The 15,282-nt window shown below is 42.0% G+C and overlaps 1 protein-coding gene across 1 annotated transcript; it reads right to left on the reverse strand.

Moving 5' to 3' along the window:
• Positions 1-449: 449 nt before the first annotated feature.
• Positions 450-14,894, reverse strand: sec63 (SEC63 homolog, protein translocation regulator). The gene is made up of 20 exons (XM_056404968.1): positions 14,632-14,894; positions 13,633-13,732; positions 11,972-12,086; positions 11,651-11,763; positions 11,440-11,501; positions 10,850-10,908; positions 10,608-10,658; positions 10,369-10,477; positions 10,014-10,108; positions 9,680-9,812; positions 8,802-8,894; positions 8,241-8,386; positions 8,002-8,149; positions 7,461-7,543; positions 7,194-7,262; positions 6,889-7,044; positions 6,608-6,787; positions 6,243-6,443; positions 4,629-4,733; positions 450-3,185 (listed from the first exon to the last, which is right to left on the reverse strand). The coding sequence occupies exons 1-20, from the start codon at positions 14,753-14,755 to the stop codon at positions 3,048-3,050; spliced, it is 2,280 nt and encodes a 759-aa protein (XP_056260943.1). The 5' UTR covers positions 14,756-14,894; the 3' UTR covers positions 450-3,047.
• Between the last annotated feature and the right edge of the window lie 388 nt (positions 14,895-15,282).

The following is a 15,282-nucleotide window of genomic DNA, read 5'->3' on the forward strand; positions in this document are numbered from 1 at the left end:
CTTATGATTGTTTTACTTTGTTTTAATTTGGGAAACACTGCAGCGGTCGAGAGGAGACCACGGAGACCAGAGACAGGTGAAGCTGACACCACTCGATCGCACCAGAAGACAGGTGCAGCACACTTCATCTTCTGACAGTGCCCTAAGTATGTATGGAGGTATTGAGTTAAACACAAGATTATAGGTAAAAACACCAGACCAAGCTCAGCTGACATGTGACTTCACATGTGTGTTGCATGTTCCCTAACAAATTTTTGTCTAATTAATTTTTTTAAAAGAGAGGACATGCATTGAAGTTGGTGCTTTAGGAGCTTTGCTGGTGTGTATCAATATCTGCACATCAGCTGCATAACTGTCCAGTTTAGATGTAACGAAACATGCAATTTACAATATTTAACGCCGTCTGTAATCAACCTCCTACAGCACGCAGGGGAAAAAATGAAATCATATCATTTAAAAGTTTTTATTTGAAATGATTTTAAATACAAATAATATATTTTTCCATTTACAATGACAGTTCCTTTGTAAACAAAAGTGGCAGATAGTCATTGGGTAGTTTGTCCAAACTGAGACGGCCTGCTGGCCAGTCGCCTGGACCAAGTCTGTCATGGGAGAGATGTTGTCGTATTTAACCTCACTGCAGTTTTATTTTTCCACACAGCGTAAATCACTGATGCTACATTCTATTGCAGAGCGATAAATACTCAGAGTACAATATTACCTGTTAGCATACACCTGCTTTGAACACAATTACAGGAGGGTATAGTGCGCGCATGTCATTTTGTTTGTGTGAGTGAGAGTGTGTATGTAGTGTTGGGAGAGTGTGCCCACAGATATTCAAACCTCCCTCTCTCCCACACCAACATGACACACTAGAATATACCGTAACAGAAACAATTAACTGTTCTGTGGATATTCTTAGTGAAAGACTTTTATTTATTTTTCTTATTTTTTATATCTTTTAAAAATGAACTGTCAAGTCGTCAACATACAGTGAGAGCCCACAGAGCCATACAAGTAAGCTCTGATTTTCTTTTTTCCCCACTCATGAATCTAACAGATGTAAAAACAAATGTTAGAATGAAAGAAAACAAGACAAAGACCTATGTGGTACATTTGTTATAACTACAGCTTAACTGAGACAAAAACAAAAAACTAAATTTAAATGAAAGGGGGGGGGGGGGGGGGTTCTCTCGCTTAGACAAAACTGCTTTGTATTCCTCAGACCAAAAAATAAAACAAGATACTCCAGAAGATTTGGTGGAAGGAAATTTTCATCTGAAATGGCAGTAATTGTAAAACTGAACTTGCTCTGCTTTGATGACTAAAAAGAAACGTGCTGGACAGAATATGTTTACACTACAAGTCACTTTCAACAGGTTTTTGTTCGAGACACTTTTCAGAGTGCCGCGCATGTTTGTGTGTGTGTGTGTGTGTGTGTGTGTGTGTGTGTGTGTGTGTGTGTGTGTGTGTGTGTACGTGTCAGGGACCTCATACTCCAATCCCTTGAACACGGGGCCGGACACATGCAACGCTCGACTGCTAACCCTCTTTCACCAGACAAAACTGTACTTATCAGCGGCTTTGTCATGGCAACATCAGTGATATGTATAGCACGACTGGGGAGCTATAGGTTACTATGAAGAGACTAATTCTAAACTGGAACAAAAGGAAAAATACTGTTCATTTTACAAACACAAATAATTAAATGTTTTTTTTTCCACTCTCCCAAGAATCACTGGTGCATAGCACCCAAAGACGTGTATGTTGTGGTATTTCAGTTGTATTCATAAGGCCTTTTTGGACAATGAGTATACACTGGAATGTGCTACAAGTGTAAAAAGAAAAAAAAAAAAAAAAAAAAAAAAAAGGAAAGTCACTTCTCTGAAAAGCCATGATTATGTATATATCTATATATATTAGTATCTGAGCCCCTTAAAAAGACTGAAAACTCACAACTTTTGTGTAGTATATGAAGAAGAAAGAAATCTTAACACTGCACGTTTTGTCATTTTCCCCCATTAAACTTGAGGTCATATTTCATTTCAAGAGCCACCTGCTTTCAACCAACAGTTGTCTCCTTCAGAAAAATACACTTTGATGTGGATCACAGGGGCAGAACAGGCATCATTAACAGAACTGACTTGAGATCAGTATCTATCCGTAGTCATCCTCTTCAACATACAATAAAGTACAAGTACATACAAGTGACTGGCTGGTGTGACAGCGGAAAATTAGATAAAAAAACAACAAAAAAAAAAACTGATGAGACTTAACTGTGCTCCTGTGCACTGAAAGGAGCAAACGTCCCAATGGTTGACTCGGAGGTGATCCCAGACGAGCAGGGATAAAGCTCACACTTCTGCAGTTTAAGTGTACAATAGAAAGTATCATTGGTGTGGAAAACATTGTTGCTGAGTGATTTTAAAAATTAGGAGCAAGAGCGAAGTCATGATTTCCGTACGGAGGTCATGTGTTTTTGTTAATTTTGCAAACGGAATTAGCTGTTATACATCCCCTCTCCCCCTCAAAAAAAGAGCCCAGATAATAGGTCCTCCAGTCCACAGTGTGTCAATCTTTCATACCTGTACAAACACATACAAGGTTACAAACACACAGCAGACACACACACACACACCCCCTCACCCACACACACCCTCACATGCACGCACACTCGCACACACGGGCCTGGTATTCACAGAATTCTCTTCCGCCAGCAACGGAAAGTGAAGGAACAAGTCTCTGTAGAAAAGGGGAGATGGAGGGGGCGGGGTCACAGTCCATGTCATTGTAAGGGTAAAATGGACGAGGAGGAGGAGGAGGAAGAGGGCTTTGAGTGTATAAATTGTCCCCGATGATTCAGAGTGTGTGTGATGTGTGTGTGTGTGTGTGTGTGTGTGTGTGTGTGTGTGTGTGGCGGGCAGGGCGTTGCTGCTCCTCGTTCACTGATCTTGAGTGCTGTTGTGGGGTCAGGAGTGCGTGGGTGGCCAGTCCATGGGAGAAGGCTGAGCGTGTGTGTATGCGCGTGCGCGTATGTGTATCCGCGTTCAGTCGTTGTCCTCGTCGTCGTCTTCACTCTCCTCGATGCCGTCGCTGTCCTCCTGCTCCTCGTCCTCCTCCTCCGTGTCGGGGATGTCCCACTGTGGGTGGTTGTCCAGCATGGCCTTGGCCTCGTGGACCTCCAACTAGGAAAACACAAGGGACACACAAAGTTTAAGATGTGGAACTAGTGTAGTTTCGAGACTTCTAATGGGAATATTGTATAGCAAGAAAGACTATCCTTAAATTTTGGATTTGTAAAGATGCTCCCTTAGTGGAAGACTGATATAAGGGGATTTATCAAGACAAAGTCGACCCTCAGAGGTGGACTTCCTACTGCCCAACTAACAATCAAGCAACTGGCTATGTCCGACTTTCACTTCAGCCTGAAAATTACAAGTTTTACCAGGCGAACGTATCAATTTTCTTTTCAAAAATGACAACAAACAGGCTGAAAAGCATGTCATTGCCACCAACTCACATCTGAAATTTACAAAACACAAAAATAATTGAGCACCACATTATGGTCCAGCACGAAATAGTGGTTTTGTGTGATAAGTGGTACACCAGACCTTAAACTTTTACCTCACAACAGGTCTGTGCAACAATAAAAGATGGCATAAAAGATGTAGTCTTTCACAGCCAGCGTGACTTTTTTGAACTGTTTTACACACAAGGCTGCAAGGCTTCTCTTTTCACTGTAAATCACACTGAATAAAAGTTGAATTCTCAACTGCGAAACAAAAGCACACCAGAGACCATGTACTGTTGCTAGCTTTTCTAAATCAAATATAACCGATTAAATTCTCAACTGAAAAGAGAAACATGCCGTTTCAAAATCTCCAGGTCTACATCAGGTGCTTTTTAAAAATCTACATCTGCCTAAAAAAAAAAAAACTAAAAAAAAACATGCTTCCACAACTAAATCATTCAAGTCTTACAAAAATGTTGTGTACTTTGTTCAAAGCTTATATGTTTTTAAAAACCAAATTAAAGAGGCTGTATTTTAAGATATTTGCTGATTAGCTCCTCACACCTGAAGTGCACTCTACGCTAAATGTCTAGCAGGTGCTAGAATAAAAAAGACAAACAAACAAAAACAAGCAGTTCATTCTTCGGTTTGGCTTGTAACAAATCCCCTTATTCCCAACACATTGGCAGCAATTAACACAATTGTTCAGTGAGCTTCTGTGGGTGGTGGATCTATTGTCTCTGATGCATTGGCAGGAAAAGAAACCTTTATATCCAGGAGAATTTACAGTGATTTGGCTGCAGACCACTCTAGGCAGTGGTGGGCATATACCATGAAATCACTCACTCACTCACACACTCTCACACACTCTCACACACACACACACACTCTCTCACACACACTCTCACACACACACTCTCACACACACACACTCTCACACACACACACACACTCACTCTCACTCTCACTCTCACACACACACTCTCACTCTCACTCTCACTCTCACTCTCACTCTCACACACACACACACACACACACACACACACACACACACACACACACACACACACACACACACACACACACACACACACACACACACACCTTTTTCTCTCACCTTTAGTGGTTTGATCTGGTCCAGTCCCAGGTAGGAATCAGAGCGGAGGATGACAGAATATTGGTAGTTGCCTGTTTTGGAGGGAGCCGGAAACTTGAGCTCCACCTGGGAAACAACACATACACATCTATTACATCTAACACAGAAGCACTACAGGTGCAGTCATATAGCTGTGTGACTGAGGGCACGAATGCTTGATGTATGAAGTACAGTGTTACGTTAAAGCATGTGGAACCATTCCTGTTGATGTCAAAATAAAATTGTCACCACGTAAAGAAACGAGGTGGCTGTCGTCAGCATTTAACAAGATTCGCCTTCTTTTATTCATTGCAAACAGAAACACTAATAGAAGGAGGCGAAGCTGTGAAGGACACACACTAACACTGCTGAATAAGACAAATCCGCTGTCACTGATGACGCATAATCATCTAGTTCATCGTGCACAGGGACGCAGTGCGGTAGGTAATCACAAATGACCCACTACATGATGATGATGGGGTCCAACTGTAAATATTAGACCAGCATTACCTCAAGCTGTGATTACTATGCCGTACAATTACATATGGCAAACATCTAATTATCAGCACAATGAGGCTAATTATTATTCAGTGTGTGAGCGGAGAATGAGCTGTGAACACAGCGGCAATTCACTGCCCTGCCTTGTTGATGAAAGCAGCCCTTCTGCCCTCCCCAAAAGCACGTCTGTCAAACACACAGCACATGAGCAATATCACAACACAAACAACAGAAGGAATTGTTGAAGTGACAGAATAATTGATTGCTAGACAGTGAACTGTTACGCAAGGGTGGGTCACCTCTTGCTATAACATTCCTTGAGAGGGGGAACAGCTGGTCACGCAGACGCACACAGGCCTCATTAAGCTTTTACCTCGCCGTCAATCCTTGTTGTTGCTGGAGAACGGCGGTATCAGAGGTGCAAATTGTGCAAAATAAACACACATATGCGCGCGCGCGCGCACACACACACACACAAACTCCTCGGAGGAACTAACGACTCAAGTGCAAAAGGTTGCCTAGCAACAGGATGTGTGGCTGCAGTGCACAGGAAACAAGAGACGCGAACACACACATCTTAACTTATTAAGACCTTCTACTCTGTGAGGATTATAGCATAAGCCCCAATATACCCTCAGTGTATTTTAACATAACATATTCACACAGAACTGACATTATAACACTGTACATTACAATGAATAAGTGCTGAAACAAAAACTCAATTAATTAATGGTTTAAGTGATTTATCAAGGAATTTTTGGATTCCTGCTTCTCAAATGTGAGGATTTTCTTTTTGTCAGTTCACATAACTATATATTTACTCTTTATCTATTATATTTTGGTTTGAGTCTGTTGGTAGGACAACATAAGTAATCTGAAAATGTCACCCTGGGCTCTCAGAAAATATAATGGAGGGTTTTATGCAATTTCATAAACAAAGATTAATCAAAACATGTCAACAGAGTCATACTGTGCAGGCACACGCTCACCTCCTGTGGGCTACTGTTTTTTATACCCATTTGCCAATGATCTCACACACACACACACACACACACACACACACACACAACACACACACACACACACACACAAGCTCACCTCTTCTGTGTCTTTTAGTGTGCAGACGTGGTAGGGCATGGAGACGAGGGTCTGATCCCGGCGGTCAGCAATGTAGAGCCACCACCACTCCTGCTTCTCCTCGGGGAAGTAGAGGCTGTAGACGGGGTGCGTCACCTTCGACTTGGTCTCCAGCAGGGCCCGCTCTCGCCGCTGGATGCTTTGCTGCAACGCCTCCCACTCCTGACGGGAAGATGTGGACAACAGAGAATGAAGGCATTGTCTCCTTTACATTCGTTAAACTTAAAACATGTGAATGGCGTCTGTAAGTAACGATGCATTTGGAAGGAGTAGCAACTGTGCTGCTGAATCCGTTTAACACATGTACCCATATAAAGTTCCCTTACCTCCTCATCATCGCCAGCCATCTCATCCACCTCTGTGTCGCTTTGCTTGTCGCTGTCGTCGTCCCTCTCGCTGGGAGAGTCCTTGTTGGCTTCGCCCTCGTCTGATTCGCTGCCCTTGTCTGAGGCCTCGTCCTCCTCCTCCTTTACTGCAACTGCTGACGACGACGCTGCTACGACTTCCTGCAACATCAACAGTGGTAAGAAGAATTTATGATTGAGGCAACGTCGTTTTTTGTAAGTATATGACAATTAATCCAAGTCAGCTGTTACTTGACACGTACATTTCCTGCCACGTTGCCATTGGCCTGCTTGGTTTTGGCAGGCGCAGGAGTGGCCTTCTTCTTGGTTAATTTTTTCTTCTTGGACTTCGCTGTCTTCTTAGCCCCTTTACTCTTGTTCTGCCATACTTTGGTTTTGGCTTTACTCGAGTCTCCTTGCTTTACACACACACACAAAAAGATTAGTTGAACATTGCAAGATTTCTTGAGCAATTACACTTTTAATCATTGCTAAATCTGACACTAACTTATAAATGAGTCTGAGTTGACATATGTTCTGTGTGTGTGTGTGTGTGTGTTATCATTACCGTTTCCTCTGTTGTGGCAGCCTCCTCTCCTGGACATGGCGTTGACTCCTGCTCTTTTTCAAACATGTCCTACACCCACATCACACACATACAGTGAATTCATGCTTTTCGACTATGCACACAGTCAACAGTACTCTCTAGTGGTCATCCAAGGAAATGCACGCACAGCAAGAGACTTCATAAATCACTTTGATTCACAAAAGTCTGCTTTCTAGTAACATACTATGAAACTTTATCAGTGTTTAACCTAATGCAATCATTGCTTACCGCCATCCGTTTTCTGGTTAAGGTGACAGTTACTGTGACAATAGAGCCAGCTGTGATGTTATTGCTGTCTTCGTCATCGAGGACTGCAGAGACAGAATAAAAGGAAATTGAAACGTCTAAATATAGACAAGTACAAAAACAATAACTGCAGCTTATTTGCAGTTTAAAGAGTTCACTATAGAAGAATTAAAACTGAATGCAAACTCAAGCTTATGGTTGAACCTCATCACAATTTCACTAGTTATTGATCAGTTGTAGCTAAAGCATCTCTTAAAAAGACCACAGGAATTTATTTTCCAAACCAAAAAATTTCCCTTCATGTCCTCTACATGTCGAAGCTATCGTCGCTATACTCCCTAGTTGTCGGTAACAGCAGTCTATCTGCATGTAGAATAACACAAGTTGTACCACAGTGAAGTCTCTTCAGCTGAAGTGACAAAAAAACTAAGATGGAAACACTTCATTGACTGTTTATGCAAGTAGTTTTAAGCCAAAGGTGGCCAAACAAGGTGTGTTTGTATATGTGTATTTTAGGACTGACCCTGTAGTTTAGTATCCATGGTGATGTGAGGGAAGCTGCCCAGCACAGCCATGACTTCATCGTACTTCTCCTCCCCCAAGAAACGCAACATGCTGCGCCTGTCGGAGTCCTTGAGACTCACCAGGTCCTGAAGGCTCCGAACTTTATACTAAAGAGGAGAGGACAAATCAAATGATATATTTACTTTAAATCAACTCAAGCAGAGCGCATGTGTGCACAGACAGAGATGTGGCAGGTACCTTCTTGGAGATGCAGTAGCGGAGGTGCTCCTCCTCAAAGTGGGGCAGCTGCAGAAGTGGTGACTTTGACTCCTGCAGACCCTGCACTATCATCTGGGTCAGTTTCATACAATTCTCTATGGTTACCAGTCGAGGAGCATGGAAACCTGGACAGAGGCGTGGCAGTGTGCACATATTAGCATTCATGACAATTATATCAAGGCATCAGGATTTTGACTATAATACAAAACCAAGGCGAACTACTGAAATTTCCAATTTGACAGTGACAGATGTCCTGTAGGGGAACATATGCAACAAACAGTGTTCACTGTAGTTTTATAGATGTCCATCCCATGTTCTTATATATTCTCATATAGACCATGTTTAATCACCACGAGTCAAACTCTTTGAAAATGTCTTGTAAAAACGAATAAGTTCTGCACATAATAAACTTGACATAAAAAAACAACACATCACAAAAGCAACGTCTGACAGAACTATTTCTCAAATCAGTCACAGTGCTACTTTTTCAGCTGTGGTTTTAAACAGTAATATGTAAATACAAATGTAATATGCGTGTACCTCCTCTGCTGTTGGCCATCATGGTCAGCTGACAGCCCACGTTGATCATCTCCTGCAGGAGAGCTGGACTCTTTCTCACCACAAACCTCTGATCTGGGAACAGAAACATATCATGTTCTGAATCGCATGTTGTTGACCTGCAGCATATCGTATCATGTTTCTTGAGAAAATGGAGAACTTTACAAAAGATAGCACTATTATGCAGATAACTTTGGATTATTGTCCAAAAAGAAGCCAAAAAGCCCATCTGTCCATGACTTGGATTTGTGATGACTTTGTAAGTATAAGATTTGAAGGTATTCTCCCAATATACTTAAAAGTATAACAGCCATAATGGTGATGATTTCATTATGGTGTGAATTCAATTTAAATGACAAGTTTTTCCATCAGTTACTCACTCTTCTGTAAGTCAAAACACTGGTAAAGGTCATATGTTCACATCCCACATAGTGTGTTAACTCGCGCAGCTCTCTGTCAGACGGTTTTTGGTAGTTGAGTATGCACATTACCTCTTCGTAGGAGTGTAAACATACAAACAGGATAGGATTGTATATTCATGATGAAATGTTGTAACTTTGCATCTTTACTCCAAAAAGCTCATGAAGCTGTTTTACTTCCATTTTTAGAAAGCAGTTCCTGACCACCTCTGTTGTTTTATAAGAGGTCTGACATGGAGCGAGACAGGCTTAACCCACTGTGATTATGTGAACACGCAGTGTTCTAACTGACATATTAGCAAGCATTAATGAGAAAATGTGGATCATGGGGTAAACTGTTCTTTCCAAGGAGCTTTACAGAAAATGTATCTGATCAGCTAGTAACAAATCCTTTACTAGAAAAGTATAAATGGCAAATATTTCAAATTTTCAGTCTCCTACCTTCCTCTAACTCCTCTGATACATCCATGCGTGCCAGGTGAGCAAGCACCAAGACCCTTGCCTTTAAACTGTAAGGATAACAGAATGGAGGCTCCTTCTTCTTCACATTGATGTTTCCCAATTCACGGATCAGCTGCAACAGAGACAGGACGGTTTGTTTGGGACTCACACTTGAGGGTCATCTGCACCTCTCACAATATTTCCCTTTGAATTCTGGACAATCCATCTCACAATCCAACCCCCCCCCCCCCCCACCCCCCCCACCCCCCCCACACACACACACACACACACACACACACACGTCAAAACACATTGTGTTGATATTTGTTATTACCTGCGGCACTTCGATGTTGTCTGTTGGTCGTATAGTGGCTTCTTTATTGCTGCGGGGGTCAAACTCGAATGCTGCTGTCAACACCATGGCCAACCCTGGAGGTCACATTAGGTCAGATTTAGTCAAAATGGATGACCGAAAAAAGTAAAGATCCATATATATATATATATGTCATGTGTGAAGTGGACGGCGAGGTGACCACTGCTCATCGTAACTATCTCCCAGCCCACGACCATATTAACCACATGAACACTCACTGTATTTCAAACCTGCTGGGTACAGCTTATTTGTGCATATATCAAATTTAAAGTGTTGTATGTTATAAGTGACCATGCAGTGTGAAGGGGAAACTCACGCTTCATGTTCATGTTCGGCGTCTTGTACATGAAATGCATGAAGAGCTGAGTAGTGTTGATGAGGATCTGGTCTCCACTATAGCGGATGGAGCGGTACCACCATGTGCCCTAAGGTGAAGAAGGAAACAGATGTAGAATAGAAGACTTAAAAGTCAATAATGAGGGTATAAGAGGAAGAAATAGTAACTATAAGATACATTCTACTGTACAGAAGCTGAAAATCATGTTCACGACTTACCACAACTACAGGGAGGATGACCATAAAGGCTAGTCCATACACCAACAGCACCTGCAAAGGAAAACAAAAACCATCAGACCAGATCATGTTTTAGATAAGACCCGCAAAAGTATGCATTGTGATCCTGGATAACATCAGCGTCTTTGGGGTATTCATCGCATTGGCTCTCTGCTATTCAAATACAAAAAACAAGGAAAGTTTATCATTTAAAAACTACATTGAGGAAATCAATGAATATATACCAGCATTGAGTTCTTCTGGTCAACAATCCAGGCAGGAAGGGCAATACCAAAGCTGGTAGCTAGAAAGGGAGACAGAAGAGACAATGGACCAAAATGGCAAGATCTCTTGTTTTCATACTGCAGTAAAAAGCTCCCTTCAACAGAAACTGTTCTTTGTGAAAATTATATAATTCTGTGAATAATATCCATCTGCATGTCGGCCAAGACCATGAGTGAAAGAAAGATTGTTTTCCCCATTTACATTCGTTAAAAAGTGACACCTTTATAACTACAAAAATTCCTGAAAACATTCAACAATTACTGTTCTAATCTACAGAATTTAAACCGCACAATCTGTTCTCAGAAGGCACCAAAATCTGTATAAAACGTTATTTTTGGATCGGTAAAAGTGTGTGCGAAAGAGGGAGACACTCTCTCATCACAAGTGTCGGGTGTCAGCTCTCACTGCAATGAATGGGCTGTGTTGTTTCAATTCATCTTCCACTGTTTAACACGTTCATGGCTATAAGAGGCTGACTCACCAGCATCAAGCACGGAAGGTGTGTCAACACATAAAAGCCTACTGTGGGATTGAGAGTATCTTCACTTACCTCCTGGACCATCTGGGTTACCGTACATTTCCCAGTTCTGCCGCGACTGTTCATTGGTCAGACTGTGGGGAAAAAAAAAAAACAAGTAGACAAAAGTAAATGAATCGATCGATACTAAATAATGGGCTGTAGCAGGCAGTTACTTTCATTATTGATGGCTGATGTAGTTTTGCTGTCTGGATTATTATGTCAAGACCTGACTGACACTTACGCAGCATAGGCTTTGGCAATTCTCATGAATGTGGCCTCATCACCACCTTTATCAGGATGGTACTTGAGTGACAGTACACGGTATTGCTTCTTGATTTCTGACAGAGATGCACCCTGGAGACAGAAATATAATTATAGCAACTCCAAAATCAAACCATACATAACAGATATTGTCAAATCCAACTCTTTTGTAGTCATCAAAATGCAGAGGGATCATATTTTTTTTATCCTGCTCAAGAAATGGATGTAATATCGTGAGCAGACAAGATAAAAAAACATAAACTTTCAGGACTTCATTTGGTCATGTCTTGTGTGCGTTTACCGGGTCCAAGTTAAGGACTTCATAAGGATTGTACTCCTGGTATTCTCTGTCCAGCTTGGACACCTTGTAGGCTAGCAGCAGGAACACAGCCCACCCAAATAACAAGGCTGCTTTCCTGAAAATGGCAACAGACAAACAGGAAAAAAACGTTACACACCAACGTCTGAATTCTCGGGAGACAACATCACACTCTCACTGTGGCTTACAATTATTATAACTTTTAAGCTATTCCGCTGAACCAATTCTGCAACTAGCTTCCAGCATGTTAAAGCTACAAACATGAGGATGTAATTCAAACACTAAAGAAAGCTCATCTTAATCTACTGCATATAAGCAGAAGATGCAGGACAGGTTCTGACATTATTGTTGTTTAGTATTTACACATGGAAGTTGAACTTGTTTCCATGACAATGGCAAAACCCTATGGGCTGCTCTGCAGCATCTGTTGCCATGACAACCACTTACTAGCCTCAGAGTTGTCTGAGTAGCTCAACCAGAAAAATACATGATGGATTCCCATAATAAACACCATCATTATGATACAGTTGCCAAGGGGAAACAGATACTAAGATTTTGAGAGAAAGTTTAAAGAAAATCATTTTGATTCATGTGACTGAATTAACATGTCGGATGCTTGCACCAGCTTCTGTCACAAATCCAATGATGCAAATCAATAAATGATCAATGTTGAGAGAAAAAAAACAGGATGTGGGTCTGGTGACAGAACAGGAGTGGAAATTGGAAGTATGAAGCTAAACAGATGAAAAGGCAGAGACAGAACAAAGAGGAGATACTCAGACAGGCGTACTGTGATGAGGAGGCAAATGCGTGTGACAAGATAGGCAGAGCGAGACAGCGAAGAGCACTCGAACACCCGTCTTTCCATTAACCCACACACACACAGCACGAATAAACAACGCTTAGAAAACAGGGTCATGTTAAGAGAAATGTTAAACAGCGCAACACAGTGTTTACACCAACAGCACACGTCACTGAGATGTTTACACATGAAAACAACATAAGCCAAACTTGTGCCACAAATAAAAAAAAAAAACAAGCACTTCCACACACGCATAAGCTCGAGTCTGTCTACACTATGGACAGCAACCTGGCCCATGTCTCATCTTCACACAACAGAGACAACATCTCTGTCCAGCTGGGAACTGAAGCAGTAAGCTATCAGGAACAGCTCCAGCGAATGGAGGATGACTGAGCTTTCTCAATGCAAACAGCTCAGGCAGGTCACACCCAAACAACAGAAGTGATGCGACATTTGCCAACAATGGAGAAGGGAGCAAACCTACTATTATATTGGCAGGCAAGTTGAGGCCAATCATATGTCAAGACATTTGCAAGGAAGTAGTCCAACTGAAGCTGCTCTTGGATTAGGTGAAACACGTCAACATAGTTCCACAAATAACTATAAATGACAGTAAATAATTCATGCCACATGAGGTATTCCAGGCCAACTTTAAGAATAGTGTTATCAGCTTTCAGAGATGTTACCAGCTGGTACTATGGAAGAAATTCAGGGAAAGGGAAGCCTGGTCATTCATTCAATCACCCACAAGCTGTGTGCTGACAAACATTTACCCTCCATCAATTTGTGTGTATCGTGTTTCTTAAACACTAGAAACCCAAATCCAATTCATTGGACTCACTTTAATGTTGGGACGATGCTCTGCTGTGACTTCATCAGCCTGAGCCGGTACCACAGACAGCGGCCATGTACCCTCCTCAGGCTCTTCAGACGCAGTTGTTCTGGAGAGACGATGGACACAAAAAGAGATTAATGAAACATTAGTACTGTCAAACCAGTCACAATCAATACTGAGAATGTGGCGCATGAAGTTGAGTTTACATCAGGGGAGAATGATATTTCCACTGAGAAAATATCATTATTGTGGATATGTTAGACTAGCAGGGAGAGGCATATGTTCACTTCATTCAGTACAATAAGTTCAGAAGTTTGTATTACGTTACTGTAAAGCGACTTGGACAGAAAAGATTTAGTTAATGCCGTGATTTTAGCTTGGATAACCTCACTTCCATGAAATACTTCGTCTTATATGGTGAAATCAATATCTGAACTGTTAGCAACATGTTAAGCTCTCTATGGTGACCTGTCATTTAGCTATTCCCAGTGGACCAGCTGAGTAAAGTCTGTTAGCATATCTTACATAACCCATGTTAGATATGCTGTGTTGTTGACAAACTGTAGAGATACGGATATGTCAGCATAAAGTCAATAAAGGCACAAAGACGCTGGCTTTTATGGGTAAAGCTTTGGCTGCACTAGCCAGCACTTAGCTTTACGAAGCTAACCCACAAAACCCACAGAAGCAGGCGATAGTGGCTAGATAAGTGGAGTTAAGACAGATGGATAACCAACGGGCTGCTAATTAGTAAAGCAGGACGGGTAACTGTGTTAACACTGACTGACTTGTACTAAGCTTTGAACAGTGAAAGAGACGTGGACTGGTTACTACACCGTTTGGTTAGGTTGTACCGCCTCTGCGTTCAATAGCAAGCTAGCCAGATTAACAGACTGCCCAGCGGTGGGTTTGTACGAGCCAAGATGCTGTGTGAACTCTTCACGTTGCACTGGCTGAGGTTAGTTATTTAGCTAAGTTAGCACAGAGCCAGACATCGGGCCTTACCAGCATTCTGATCCCGGGGCCAGAGGTAATATGTGGCCGGGATCACAATAAGTCCGACGAAGGACGTTAGGAAATAGAAAAACGTATTGCCGCTGTCATCGTACTGGAACTGTTGCCCGGCCATTTCGTAGCGGCGCTTGGGTCGCCCTTCTTCTCCACCGCTGCGCTTCCCCCTTCTAGCCCAATGTGTGCGACTTGACAGACCGTTAGCTAGCCAGCTAGCATCCAGCCAAGAGAGCTCTGATCATCGGTGTACGTGGTGTACGCCTGCGCAATGTGGCCTTTCGTCTTCTTCGATGGGTGATTCAGCGCTTTTCCCGAGTGTCACCGACCCCCAGAGGTTGCGATAAAGATAGACGGAGGCGCTGAGAGTGGATGACTTTTTGAACAGCGGAAACATACCTGCGGGCTTCAGTGAAGATTTACACGTTACACATTCTAAACCTCGTGCCACTATCTTGAGTTGTAAGGAGATGGCAGTTGTAGCCAAGAAGTCCCACAAAAATATCAGCATGATTATTTTATTTTCAAGGAGAGAGGCAATGTTTTTTTCAGGGTTAAGTCATGGTTTTGCAGAATTACCTATTATTTCTTTTTTTTTTTTTGTGAAAATATGCTGAAAGTAAAACAATGAAAAAAACCCTCTTCAGA

Source organism: Seriola aureovittata, chromosome 19 (genome assembly GCF_021018895.1).
Source record: "Seriola aureovittata isolate HTS-2021-v1 ecotype China chromosome 19, ASM2101889v1, whole genome shotgun sequence".
NCBI lineage: Eukaryota > Metazoa > Chordata > Actinopteri > Carangiformes > Carangidae > Seriola > Seriola aureovittata.

Bases quoted from the DNA above. Each gene is read 5' to 3' on its own strand.
- sec63 (XM_056404968.1), bottom strand. From the start codon at position 14,755: ATGGCCGGGCAACAGTTCCAGTACGATGACAGCGGCAATACGTTTTTC. The intron at 11,502-11,650 runs GTAAGTGTCAGT...TTTTCCCCACAG, and splicing joins ATTGCCAAAGCCTATGCTGC to TCTGACCAATGAACAGTCGC. The intron at 8,387-8,801 runs GTACACGCATAT...GCCTCTGTCCAG, and splicing joins GATGGCCAACAGCAGAGGAG to GTTTCCATGCTCCTCGACTG.